General features: G+C 41.6%; 1 protein-coding gene across 7 annotated transcripts in view; it reads right to left on the bottom strand.

Annotated features, from left to right (window-relative positions):
* LRMDA (leucine rich melanocyte differentiation associated) overlaps positions 1 to 14,421 on the bottom strand; it is a 1,047,786-nt gene that overhangs the window by 447,016 nt on the left and 586,349 nt on the right. For all 7 annotated transcript variants that reach the window (XM_040485493.1, XM_040485494.1, XM_040485489.1 and 4 more), the window contains 2 exons: positions 12,603 to 12,729; positions 961 to 1,100 (listed from right to left, as the gene is read on the bottom strand). In XM_040485493.1, coding sequence (XP_040341427.1) covers positions 961 to 1,100; positions 12,603 to 12,729 — 267 coding nt within the window. The remainder of the gene's footprint in view (positions 1 to 960; positions 1,101 to 12,602; positions 12,730 to 14,421) is intronic.

Genomic DNA, 14,421 nt, shown 5'->3' with positions numbered 1-14,421 from the left:
TCCCCTTTACACATTGATTCAGGTAGGGTGTTCATGAGAGCAATCATAATGAAGAGAGAGCCTACACATGAAAAGATCATCTAAAAACATTAACAACAATAACCAAAACAAAACAAAACAAAACCAATTAAGAATGAGAGCACACAGAGTTCAAAATGAAGAAAGAGAATAAAATAGGTATGATCAAGAAGACTCCCTAAGAAAGGGGGGTTTAGATCAGGTATTTCAAAGCAGATGGTTTAGTAGCAGAGAGGAAGAGAAGCATTTCTACTTAGACCCCATCAGAGCACACAGCTGGTGGACAGTGAGGCAGAGCTTTATGGAACCAAGTTATGGGACTTCTGAGACTTCCTCTGGGATCCCACATAAGCTCCCTACCTTTAGTGGGAAGTGCTCTCTAAAAAGTTACTCTGAGGCTGACCAAAGGAAAACCTTACAACACAGAGCACAAGTAAGCAAAATATAGCCCATGGGTCAAATCTTGCCTGCCCCTGGTCTTTGTAAGTAAAGTTTTATTGAAACATAGCTGTGCCTATTCGTTTACAAGTTGTTTATGGCTATTTCTTCACTATAACAGCAGAGTTGAATAGTTGTGACGTAGACCTTAGACCACATGACCTTCAAAGCCTAAAAACATTTATTACCCAGCTGTTTACAAAAAAGAGTTGTCAACCCCTGACCTAGACCACCTGGAAGCTTTTCATGTTTTTTTTTTTCTGTTTGTTTGTTTTTTGGGTTTTGTTTTTGGGTTTTTGTTGTTGTTGTTGTTGTTATTGTTGTTGTTGTTTTGGCTCCTATGTCCCTGACAAAGGGACACAATGGCTACAGGTTGCCAAAAGGTTAAAGTTTAGTATTATCAATGGAAGTCCAGTAATATCTACTATGCACCCCATAATATTATCCCCCCCCCAAAGATGCCATTTTTCCCTTTCCACCAGGCTCAAACTCCTAGATACTCACCTGTATCTTTTGTAGTCCTCCTCATCTTTTTCCAAGCTAATCAGCTCATTGGGACATGCCACATTACCCAGCAGGCTGAGGTACTCCAAAGCTGGTGTCACTTCTGCCAGGTGATCAAGGAGACTCTCCAAGTCAGTGATGTGACAAAGGTTAAGGATTTGGATCCAGGAAGACAAAAGCCCTCATAAGGAACATAGACTATAACTGAAGGCACAGCACAACACCTGACAAGTCCAGTCTGCTCCCAAGAGGTGACATGGGTGAGGGTTGAAATCAACTTAGCTGTGAGGTATCTGGCATGCCTAGTTTTTCACTCCTGCTGGGGACACAGCCCAACTTTTCTCTGGGCATGTAAGACTAAGTCCAGATCACTTGAGAGGGAATGAACTCAAGTGTTTTATCACACTTTTCTTTCCTTTATATTTGTTTGGAAAATGATGAAGGGTATATTCCATGTGGTAAAGTATTTTGCTATTTGCCAATCTATAAAACTTTTTTTTCTAGTAATGAAAGCAAGACTTGTTTCCAAATGCCTCATTAAAAATATATTCCCATTTTCTCCTTTAGGGAGTAATTTATCATTAAAACATATAGGAATGGCATGGATACAAACAGGGACTGCCATCCTCCTATGATCTGAGAACCTGGTGTGGAGCTAAGCATTGCTCAGTAGACTCCCAGGTGGCAATAAACAATGAATTGTGGAGACAGGAGAACAAAACTAGAAGACAAATGGAATCAGTTAGGATACATTTAGTCAAGCCAAGCAGGTCAAATGTATTTGAGGAGAATCTCTTGTGATAGTAATATTCAAGAAAGGAAAGAATATAGAGAAAATGCCAATAAAGGGCATGGTGGGGAGATCATGCCATGATCCATTTGCTCAATGGGATCCACTCAAGGCAAACACTGAGACCTCTAAACCAAGTAAGTCAAGAGTCATAGATTCAGGCAATCACAGGTACTGGTAAGGACCTAATGACAACCAAGCTGTCACATTGATATACATGGACTCCTGGTTTGAGTTACATGCAGATGAACCTTCTCCTAGACAAGGTGATGACTAGACAAGCCATGAACAGAGGCCATGACTACCAGAAACTTACGGAAGAGAGGTGGAGCTCTTATCAGCCAATATCAGCAGATGGAATGGGGTCTTTGCCAGGGAGTGACAACAGAGCAAACAGGGGCTAATATATAAGGGTGAATGTGCCATACAAGAGTCAAAGACTCAGGATTCAGTGTCCAGGAGTGAGGTTCACTTGGCCTAAGAGAGAAAAGTTAAAACCAAAGAGAATGGATGCCTTTACTTTACAAGGGTGTTCTCTAGCTATGAGATGTTGCCCCAATTTCCTCATATTTCATTTCAACTTGTCAGTTGAACACCAAATCCAAACAATGTCAGAATCCATTCCCTAACATATCTGCCGAGGGGTCACCAAGAGGTAGCTCATTCTATCATAACAACCATAAAAAAGAGTTTTTCTTTCCCCTGGGACTGAACCTTCCTCAAATTCCTTCCCACTGACCCAATTTAATGGCTTGGGGTCTCAAAGAATAAGGCATTCTCCTCTTCCACATGATGACCTTCCAGACAGTTGAAGCTCTCATGTCTTCTTTAAATCTTATTTTCTCCAAACTAAGTTCTTTCAAGCATTTTTTATACACAGGCTCTGTGAACATCATGTACAAAAACAAACGCTATACCCTGAGAGTGAGACAGAGACAAGGAGAGGGACAGCACAAGCAAAAGAGGGAAACCCTAGTGCAAGAGGGTCAGAGCAGCTCTCCACCACGGGTTTCCATTCGCCAACATCATCCCCATTTCCTAAACAAGGCAGGACAATGGACTTTCAAGTTACCAGTCCTTCAGATCTTTAACAAATAATGTCCAGGAATAACCACAATGGACCACTGGAGTGAGGATGAAAGACACAGAAGCATGTGGAGAAGACAAGAAAGAAGGTTCTGCCAGGGAGGTAAGATTAGAAGGACACATGGGTAAATGGCCAGGAGTCAAAACATTAAAGTATTTCATCACTGAAGACAAAACATACTCACTACTTTTTAAATTACAGTTCAATCATCAAACTCTTTAAGAAAATCATTTAAATAAAACTAATTGAAATGACAATGAACAATTTCAGGGAAAACTGGCTTTTCAGGGAAAGCTATGCTTCTCAATCATTGCTACAGGAGAAAAAGGGAAGCTATTAGTGCTGCCCTTAGACCCTAGCAAAGGCACCTCATGAGGCCCTATGCTTTGGAGTAACTTTCTCAAAATGTTTTAAGTCTGTGTCTGGTATTCAGGAATCATCAAGGCCAAAATGTCATTCAGTCCCAGTCCTGGTTTCTGCCCTTCAGGGTTAGTTCCAACCTTCTACCTTTCACAAGGGATCCATCAGATGTTCTAAGGAGCAGTAGGACTCATGCCTATCAGGCTGTCCTGAAGCCTCAAGGCCAGACCCTGGTGCCAAGGAGACAGCCAGACAAGCTGATCACTCACTTCCACTAGTCAGCACACTTTCTTTTGTGGGACTGTAAGAGAGTGGACGGCCAAAATGGCGCTGATGTACTGTCTTGGGGTGTTTCAAATTATTTATGTAGACAATGGCCCTAGAGAACCTAGGGGAAGCCCTCTCCACTATGGGTGAAGAAGTCCAACCAAAACCTATTTCTCTTATAGGGACCAACTTCTTAAACCTTGGATATTTTTCATCTACTGTATGAAGGTAGGAATGTGAAGGAATGGAACTCAAACTGGGAAAGGTATTTAAGTTGAGGAAATATTGGGCAACTGAGCTGGACTGAAATTCCAGTCATTTCCCAACATTAAGTGAGTAGTGACAGGAAGCTTCTCATGCACAGTCCAGGGAAACAGGCTTCATGTGTAAAGTTACCACAGAGCTAATAAAGCTTGTACGTGAGGGTTCTTGCTTACGCAGGTCCCTTGCAAGGATAATAGAATCACATGGTCATACGTTGTAAAAATTGCAAAAGTAGGTTATTTAAACTGCAATCAGTTTAAATAACTGATTTAAATATACATATAAGGTATGTATATATAAGGTAAAACTTATATAATTATATAATAAAGTTATAAAATAAGTTGCAGAAAAAATAGGAAAAATGTTTTACGTAGGTATGTCCCACATAAAAAATTGTTACTTTTCTGAATATTTTTATGTTTGTGGCATTTGTCAAATGAAAAAAAATTAATTTGCTTTTATAGATTTTATTCAAAATAGACATTCATCTTCAAGCCTAATTTTGAATTCATAATTATGTAGCCTTTTCCTTTAAGAGGGAATTAACATAAGTTTCACACTCAACAAAATCTCTGTCTTCCCCCTGAGCAGATGTGGATTCATTAAAATGTCTTGGTAATGGGAATTTCTTGGGCAAAAGGTCTACAGGCTTCAAGAAGCTTCAGCCATCGTGCACCAATGAATCCAAAGAATGGAGCCTGCTTCATTTAGGGTATTTTGTCTGGCAGAAGATACCCCCTGTCTTTTTAAGCCTTTCAAGTACCTGCTAAATGATCATCTGGGCTAAGTCAGGGGGTCTCCCCCAAATCCATACTAGCACCTATTCTGTGGATGGTCTGGACTAGAACTTCATTCTGTTGACACACCTCTGGAGGATAGAAGATGAGAAGGAGTTTTAATTGGCTTCTTGGTCTCCTGGGTCAGCAAGGACAAACACAGCCCTGTCTTACCTGGCTGGGAGCTCTGAGATAGAACCTGTCACATTCCTTCTTTGTCCAGTTGCATAGAAAATTAACCAAAGGCAACCAGCAGAGGGAACCTGGTGTCTCTGACTTACTAAGACCAAGGGCAGTAGATACTTTCAGGGATTCTCCTAAGGGTGACATTCCCCTCCCCTTTTTAAATGTGAAGCTACAGGGCACAGTTTCAATTCTCTTCAACTGACTTCTAGCACACACCTGGCTTCCCTCCTCAAATCTTTTCTAGAATACTTGTCATTTAGGTTTTTTTCAGGTTGTCTACACAAAGTTGCTATTGCAGAGTCCAGCTGTCATAGGTATGCTTGCCAAGGGAGACTTTTTGCAGAAGGCCCAAGATCAAAGCAACATGTTGCCTTGAAAGTCTGGAGAATGAAGGAGGAGGGGAGTCTTCTGGTGTCATGTCCAATTACACAGGTCTGAAGCTGTTTCCCTGGTAAAAATGGGAAAGAACCCTCCCTCTGTGATCAAGCCCATGTCAAAGGGCAACACCCATAAGACCTGGGAGGATTTCAACCAGTGCTTACCCTAATACAGGATTTCTGAATGCTAACTCCACGTTTTGCACAACATATTTTCATTTTGATTCACACACACGTCAGCAATATCATATCCAAACAATAATTGAGGAAATGGGGGTCAAAGGTCACATACTAAATGGCAGAGTCTAGATTCAAACCTGTTCCAAAGAAATTAACATTTCTAGGTGATAAAGTGACTCACAATTTCCTAACACAGAAAGGAATGTAAAATACTGAAAAATGAGGAGTCCTACAAGCTTTTGTGGGAGACCACAGGTACTGTCATCCAGCTGTGTTCTGTACCTGAGTTTTCTTCCAATTTGGGCTTATTCATTTAAAGCAATGAGACTTCCTCTATCATTAAAACGTATCAAGAAGCTGTAAGGTCTTTGGGCGATAAAGTGATTTCCATATATACATTATGCCATTTCGATCTTTCAACAATACTCTGAATTATCTATCACCCATTTTACAGCTAAAGAAACTGAAGATTCAGACAAGGTGCAGAGACTTCCCTGAGTAAAACAGTAAATTGCTGTGGGAAATCTAGTCTGGCCTTCTGGTTCAGTTCACTCGTCTCCTCACCACAGCCCAGCTGTACAACATGTCATACTATTTGTCCTTCCTGTTGGTACTATAATTCATACCGTCTCTTCACACATGTGCTGAAGCAAACAGGGAGACATTAAATGAAGAAACAAAGTGTGATGTAAAATGAAGTCAGCTTATTACTCTTCCCCTACCCACCCCGAAAGGGAGAATGGGGGAGAATCATTTGATTGTGCAAAGTATCTGTATTTTCCAGACATCTCAATTGTTCCCTTTTGGGGTTGGGTATTCAGACATGATATGGCTGAGACCATGACCAAGTATCCAACCCTACTGGAGAAGAGCCAAGGACAGTGTGTGTATGTGCATGGGTGTGTGCGTGTGTGTGTGTGTGTGTGTGAGAGAGAGAGAGAGAGAGAGAGAGAGAGAGACAGAGAGAGAGACAGAGACAGAGAGAGAGAGAGAGAGAGAGACATATACACAACGTGAGTGTTGGGGAGATAAGGTCAACTCCATGGCCAGTGACTACCAGCCCAGTCTAAATGAACCAAGGGAAGAGGAGTAAGATAAGCTATGAACCAGGAGATAAAAAGGTAACCTGGGAAGTCCAGGCTTTAAAGTATACCAGGACAAGACAGCAATGCTGAGAGCTTAACAGAAGTGTAACAAAGGGCCAGCAGAACAAAGATGGGAGGTCAAGTAGGTAGTGTGCAGATGAGACGTGAGACATTGGTCGACTGAGAAAAAATTTGCCAGATGCTGGGTTTGTGTTCTGAAATCCCTTTCATGAGCTCCCTCTGCAGCTGGGTGCAGGGTCTGGTGCGGGAGGGACAGGGCAAGCACAGGCAACCGACTCCTCCTGTATTTTAGTTCCTTTCCTCATGCATTGATTTTACCTCCTTTGGGTTTCAGAGTCTGGGGTTATAAATCACCATACCTGGGTTCTAGACTGAGCACTACCAATGACAATCTAGGTGACTTCAGAAAGTTCATACAAAAAAAATGTTCAACTCTCTCAGTTTTTTCATAAGAAATGAGAGTACTAGGACACCTAGGTGGCTCAGTCAGTTAAGTGTCAGACTCTATTACAGTTCAGGTCATAATTTTGTGCATGGTTTGTGAGTTCTGCACTGACAGTGTGGAGCCTGCTATGGATTCTCTCTCCCTCTCTCTCTGTCCTTCCCCTGTTTGTGCTCTCTATCTTTCAAAAATAAACTTAAAAAAAAAATGAGAGTATTCACCAATGGTACTCACCTCACAAAATGATATGGATGTAAAATTAAGTTATAAAAGTCAAAGACACACTCAAAAATCTATGCTCTGACCTTGGTTATAATGTAGCTGAAGTAAGATCAAATAAGTTTACATAATTCTCTAACAAAAATGGCAATAATACTGACCATTACACAGAACTTAGAATAACCCTCACAACAACCTATGGGGTGGGAGAGGAAAGCAATTTTGGAGAGGAAAGCAAAGCATTGATATGTTAAATAACCAGTCCAAGAACATGCAGCAAGTGGCAGGGCCAGGGTACAAGCCCAGGAAGTCTGGCTTCAGAGCCTGTTCTTAACCACTATCTGACAGTACCTCTTGCCAAAGGATAAAGCAGCCCATAACCCATGTTTGCAGGATCCAGTAACAGAGCATTGTTCAAACATACCTCATTAAGAGTAAAACCAAAATGGAAAACTCTATGTATGCAAACAGACAAACAAGCACACCAGAAATTAAAACCAAAACAAACTTCTCAAAAGAACTTCAGGTAGAATCCCATTTAATAGCAAGCTTTCTAATATACTTAAAATAAGATTCAATTTGTAAGAAAGAACTAATACTTACCTTTGTAGCAGGTGAATAATTACTTGATTCTAGGTCTCTCTTTATTACAAGTATGAAGTCAGTTCTTAAGGAGATGAGACACCATGGTCCATGTGCAGGATCACTACAGGAGTGAGGCATGCCTCTGTGTATACACACCTGGTACAGTCCCCTATCACACTGACTCTACATTTGGTACATGACTTGCTTTGGCCATGGAGCAGTAACATCTGAGATGCAAACAGGGCTTGAAAAGTACTTGTACATTAGGGCTTTGCTCTTGAAAGAGCTGCCCCATGCAGAGCGGCCTGTGTTAGCCTATTGGAAGCATGTCGTTCAGTCAACAACCAGCACCGACTTCCAGACATATAAGTGAGGCAATTTCAGACCATCCAGTCCCAGTCAGGCCTCCAGATAATGGTGGCTGCATATCGACCAAACCAAAATCCACAGGAGAACCATGCAGTTGAGCCCTGCCCAAACAACTGACACACAGAATGTTAAATAACATATTTGTTGTTTTAGTCACTAACATTCGAGGTAGGTTATTATGCAGCAAAGCTAACTGACAGAGCCCAAATCCAAGGCATTTCATGGAGTAAGGAATAGCAATGTGGAACAGAGCAACTCTTAAAGAGTCAGGGGTATATTCAACAAGAAAGTAGCAGAGTCAGTTGGCTGAAAAGGTAGGTTAGAAGTATTAGGTTACAAGGGTGCCATACGGTGTTACTCTTGCTTTTACCTGGCTTTCATTCTGTGACTTCTGGCTCGAGTATGTGGGGAAATGAAGCCAAACTTCATGATCATACCAGTAGACCAGAGGAGAAAGAAGTCATGCTGCATCCTAAAACAGCCAACTAGCACCTTTTGTATCTAGTGCTAATACAGTATTCTCCATCAGCACAGCAATATAACTGGCCAGCTTTAGGGCTACACATCCCCTTCTGCAACAATTCCCCCCATACCACTATCATTTCTCCCTCAGCATTACTGCTACAGATTGGAGAAGCTGAGGAATTAAAAAGGAAAAGGATGCAACCAAAGACAAAGAAAATCCCTCAGTACTGTAGGGCCAAGAGGCCTGCTAATCTCTGGTGACAGCAACACTGAGAATACAACCATCCTCCAGCCTGATTTACTACTTTAAGAATGAGAAACATATACAGTGGAATATTGCTCAGCCATAAAAAGAAGGAAATCTTGCCTTTCGTAATGACATGGATGGAACTAGAATGTATTATGCTAAGCAAGATCAGTCAGAGGAAGACAAATACCATATGATTTCACTCATACGTGGAATTTCAGAAACAAAACAAATGAACGTATGGGCAAAAAAAGAGAGAGGCAAACCAAGAAACAGAATCTTCACTATGGAGAACAAACTAATGGTTACTAGAAGGGAGGTGGATGGGGGATAGAGGGGGGGATGGGTTAAACAGGTAATGGGGATTAAGGGCATTTGTAGCAACGAACACCAGGTGTTATATGCAATTGATGAATCACCGAATTCTATACCTGAAACTAATATTGCGCTGTATGTTAGCTAGCTGGAATTTAAATAAAAATTTGGAGAATGAAAAAGAAAAAAATGGGGAAACATTCTATACAGCAGAGGAAACTATTTAAAAATGAAAATGCAACCTAGTGAATGGGAAGAAATGACTGCAAATCATATATCTGTTAAGGAATATCTAAAATATATGAGGAACTCATATAACTCAATAGCAAAAAAATGATTTGATTAAAAAATGGGCAGGGGAACTGAATAGACATTTTTCTAAAGAAGAAGTACAGATGGCCAGTAGACACATGAAAAGATGCTCAACATCACTCATCATCAGGGAAAGGTAAATCAAAACCAAATTAAAATGAGATATCACCTCACACCTGTTAAAATAGCTTTTATCAAAAAGACCAGAAGTAATAAGTGTTGGGAGGATATGGAGAAATAGGAACCCTTTTGCACTGTGGTTGGGAAGGTAAACTGAGGTAGCCACTAAGGAAAACAGTATGTAGCTTCCCAAAAAATATTAAAAATAAAAACACTGTATGATTCAGCAATTCCATTTCTGGATATTTATCTGAAGAAAATGAACACTAACCCAAAAAGACATCTACACACTCATGTTTAGTGCAGCATTATCTATAATAGCCAAGATATGAAAATAGTCTAAGTGTCCATCAGTAGTTGAATATAAAAGAAGTTGCGATATATATATGTTATATATTATAATTATATCACAGTATATAATAATATATGTAACTATGTATTTCAGCCATTAAAAAGAATAAAATCTTACCATTTGCCACAACATGGATGAACCCTGAGGGCATTATGCTAAGTGAAATAAGTCAGAGTAAGACAAATACCTTATGATCTCTCTTACACATAGAATCTAAAAAACAAAAAAAAACAAAAAACAAAAAGCAAAAAAATCCAGAGTAGATTCCTGTACATTTTCATCATATTCTGTGCCAGGTTATGAAAATGAACCCTCTAAAATGGGAAATAATAATTCTTAGTAAATTCATATGAAACATGAATCTTACTTCTTAGTGTAACCTAATCACACTAATCAGGTAATCTGTCATCAATATTAACATCAATATTTACTCAATGCTCCTCAAATGCCAGTGGTACAGTGGAAAGCAATACGATAACCTACCTATTTTGAACACTTAAGTATCCAACAAATACTTTTAAATGATTATTAAATAAATCAGAGGTCAATAAAAAAAAAAATCACCCACTAGTTCATCTGTAGACTGGGATTATGCAAAATGATGTTCTTTCACAGTTGGTGTGCTCTTCTTTTACTTGTTTTTCTCAGGCTGGTGCTGAAATGAGCTTGCATTTCTTAGCATGCACCAATAAATGTGACAGAGAACTGGCCAGGAAGTTATGCTGAGGGAGAAGAGGAATTGAGTTTGGGATTAGCATTTGTACAGCATTTGCCAGACAAAGTCCTTGTGGGTTGATCTGTGGGCTGTTCTGGAAGTCCTTCTTACAGCACCATTTCTTATATTGCAACGTCACAATAAATATCCCAGGGCAGAAGTAGCTGGTTTTTCACCCATGCAGAAACCTGTTTTGCTCACATTATCATGGCACTTTGATTCCAACATGCAAAAAAGGCTTTCATATATTTTTTTTCTTTTTAACCAGTTCTCCTAATAGGCAAGTGAAAGCTGTGATGTCACACATACACACAAAATGAGAAACAGAGGTTTTCAGAGGCTGACCTGTCCATAGCCACACAACTAAACATGATTAAACTGACTCATGAACCCAAGTCCAAAGGCTAGGACTCTACAGTGGCATGGGACACAGGATATAAGCACTAGGGCCCAAAGGAGGAAATTTACCATCCAGTTCTATTCTAATAATCCTTCTGTTCTTGAATGATTTAAGAATATCATCCAAGTGATCACCTAAGACAGTGATACAGGGACTATAATAATTTTTCAAACAATGACTAAGAAACTTGGTTGACCAAAGGATAGGAGAGGAAAAAAACCCATCAATATTGCCTTATGATAAAGACTGATATTTATTTGTAAGCCCTCTCCTTCCACTTCTATTAAAGTGCCAATTTATAATGACCATCGTAGTATATTTTACCTAAAAAGAAAATACTGTCTTATGACTTAAAGTATAAACAGCAGTTAATAAATGATTTTGCCTCTCATTCTTAAAGTGGACATATGCATACATGGTTTTATTTCATACTCTACAGAAAAGGCTCTGATCCCTTTTCTAGTTCTAACTCGCCATGAGAACATGAACAAGTGACTGAATTACTCTAGATCTCAAATGTTTCACTAATAAAACAACGTGATTAGACTTCAAGTCTGAAGCAACACAAGAGAATGGAAAGAATTATGGATATAGCCACAGTTAAGACTGAATCTGGGATCTAGCATTTTGGTAAATGTCTGGCTTTGGGTCCATGCTTGACCTCCTTCCTCAGTCAGGTAAATGGAGAAACTGCATCCATCTCCCAGGGTTTGGTAAGAATAAAAAATAATATACTTAAAGGCACCCAGCACAGTGCCTGACCCACAGAAGTACTCAATAAAGAACAGCTGATGATAATCATTCATTCATTCATTCATCCCACAAACATTCACTGCACCTCAGTTCCATGCCAAGCATTTTTCTAGGTGTGATGGATACAGGAATTAACAAAACTGATAACCCTCCCTGCCTTCCAGCTGGTGCTGTGGCAGCATGGAGACCCATAACTGTACAGAGGAGCTAAGTGCCTTATACTGCAGAAAGCTTCCGATTCCACTCTCAGCCTCCCTATAGAATCCAGAGCCATTAATCCCCCTGTGCCTCATCCCAGGCTGGCTAGGGACAGCACTTAAGGGGACAGCATGCAATAGAATGACTCTGCTAGACCTCTCTCATCACCCTAGTACATCAAACACCACGGAGGGCAGAGTTACCCCTGGGCTTCACACATATCTCGCACCTTTGCCCCTTCCCCCTCTTCTTTGCCAGAACTGTTCCCCAGGCCTGCACCAGAGCCTTCCAGAAACCTCCGTGAAGGCCAAGTTCGCTTAGAGGCACTACCCCGTACTTCCCACCAGAGGTCGCCCTCCCACACAAGCCCAAGCAACTAGAACCGGGTTTTGCCTTCTCAGCAGCAGTGACATTATTTTCTTTCTCTATTTTTATCTATTAAAAAGATTTCTTCACAGCCATAACTTAGATCTCTACACTAAAATGGAGCAACAGGAAGATATAATGGTGCATTTCATTTATGAATGACCTATAATAAATTACTCTGAAGTGTCCCGAGTGCCAGAAGACAGAACGCTTTGTCTGCCCATGGACTGTATTTCACATACTTTAATTTAGCTGACACATAAAACTCATTTGACATTTCGCAGGTATTTGTGTGGGGCGGGGGGAGGGGAGCACAGGGGAGGGGGTGTGCGGGCGGGGACCACTGCGGGGCAGGGCAGAGAGTGGAGGCAGCGGGCAGAGCCAAGGATATCTGGTTCTTGTTGAGGGTTAAGGTATGGAGCCTGGGTAACCCTGGCAACACGAGGTCGTTCCCGAGCAGATTGTTGTCCAGGATGAGTTCCTCCAGGCTCCCGAACGCGCTCAGTCCTTCCAGTGACCTGCAATGACAAAGGCAACAGGAAAAATGATCCTGCACTAAATCAGGGAGGCCATTATGAGCCGAAATAAATATTTTAACCTTCCCTTTCAGGACTGGGAATAGTTTGGGCTTGGTGCCTGTCAGCAAAGTGAATGACAAGAATTAGTAGCGGGAGCCGGGGTGGGGGCGGCGGGGGAGAAGGGGCCGCTGGCACTCACCGCATCCTTCACGCATTGCCAACATGAAGGATGAGGGTCACTTAGTGAGTAGCCAGGATCCAAAACAAAGGGCTTCAGATACGGCCTGCAGGATAAATTTGTCAATGTCTTGTGCCTTCAGGCACCCAGCCTCGGCTGACCCTAACCTCCATTCCCAAGATAAATAACTCTGTCACAGTTCACCTTCATTCCCTGGACACAAATTTAAGTTGTCATCCATCATTCCTGCCCAGAAATATCATACCCCTCTTACAATAATAAATATAACTTCAAGTATCATTTCTTAGCGGTTCTCCTCTGCACAGTCCAGGAAACGGCAAGGAAGGCTTCCTTGCTCTCCCTTCTCAGCCTTTGACTTTTATCCCCCGTTTTTTGTTTTTTTTTTTACACTAATCACTTAATTTGCGTCTGCCCAGTGTCCCTGTGGCTGCCCCCAAAGGCAAGGCATCTTCAGAAGCACATAATCACTCCAGTTGGAGAGGGTTGTTTCTTTTTCTTTCATGATTTCTTTTCCTTTTTGTTTTTGTTTTTGTTGGGCAGGGAGAGGGGCGGTGGTTTAAGGAAGGAGTTGGGGGAATTTCTGTTTCAGTGCTCCCGGCTTGAAGTTACAGTTTTAATTTATGGAAAGTGGATTTCTCACTTTATTTTTGAAAGAAGTGTGGAATGCAGCAATGTAGATGTCAAGGCAGTAAATAATCAAGGATCTGAAAGAATTAAGTACCCGGCTCAAGGGGGGGGGGGGGGACGAAAGAATCAAAAAGGGAAAAATAGCCTTGTTTACACAGTTAGCTGAAAGTTAACTCTTGATGTTATGGTCTCAAGAGTGTTGGGGGTGGAGGCGGTGAGGGGTAGTTGTGCGCATGTGCTACTCTCCGCGCGCGCAGACGTTAATTAAAGAAAGCCGCCCGGTGGAGGGACTTGCACAGACACACATACTCCCAGCTCATTCACCTGCCAGACCCAAGAGCTGTGCTGAGCTTGCACAGGCTGACAGCTGAGCTACGACGTCGACCAGAGGGCGGACTCGCCTGGGATCTCCTGGCTATTCTATAAAATGTGACGAATCAGGGAGATGTTGTCTACACTATTTATTCATTTACTGATAGCACTTGCATTACAGACACGCCTGCTTGTGTGTGCAGTGCCCGCACATCTGACGTGAGTGTGAACTTTAGCACCAAAGCTGTCTCCAGACATCTGTATCTCCTTTGTGGGATCTGTGCCAACAAGGCTCCAAAACAGGGAGTCAATATGCAGGAGGTGTGATGTGCAGTGTCAGTCATTAAAGCCCCAGACTCCACTGGGCGCACAGCTACCTTGGTGTGTCTCATTCCTCAGGGCCCAGCACCCACTCCTACAGCCAGCACTACCTGCTTCACAGCAGAAAGTCAATACCACTTACATTTTGGGCTAAGGGTCAATGGGGTCATTGTGCTTCATTTCTTCCTCCTCCTTTCTCTTCTTCCTCATGTTTCGGGGCGGGGGGGGGGGAC

This window comes from Herpailurus yagouaroundi, unplaced genomic scaffold, assembly GCF_014898765.1.
Source record: "Herpailurus yagouaroundi ecotype Mexico unplaced genomic scaffold, PumYag 163, whole genome shotgun sequence".
Lineage (NCBI taxonomy): Eukaryota > Metazoa > Chordata > Mammalia > Carnivora > Felidae > Herpailurus > Herpailurus yagouaroundi.
This window is presented reverse-complemented; position numbering and strand designations above follow the sequence as displayed.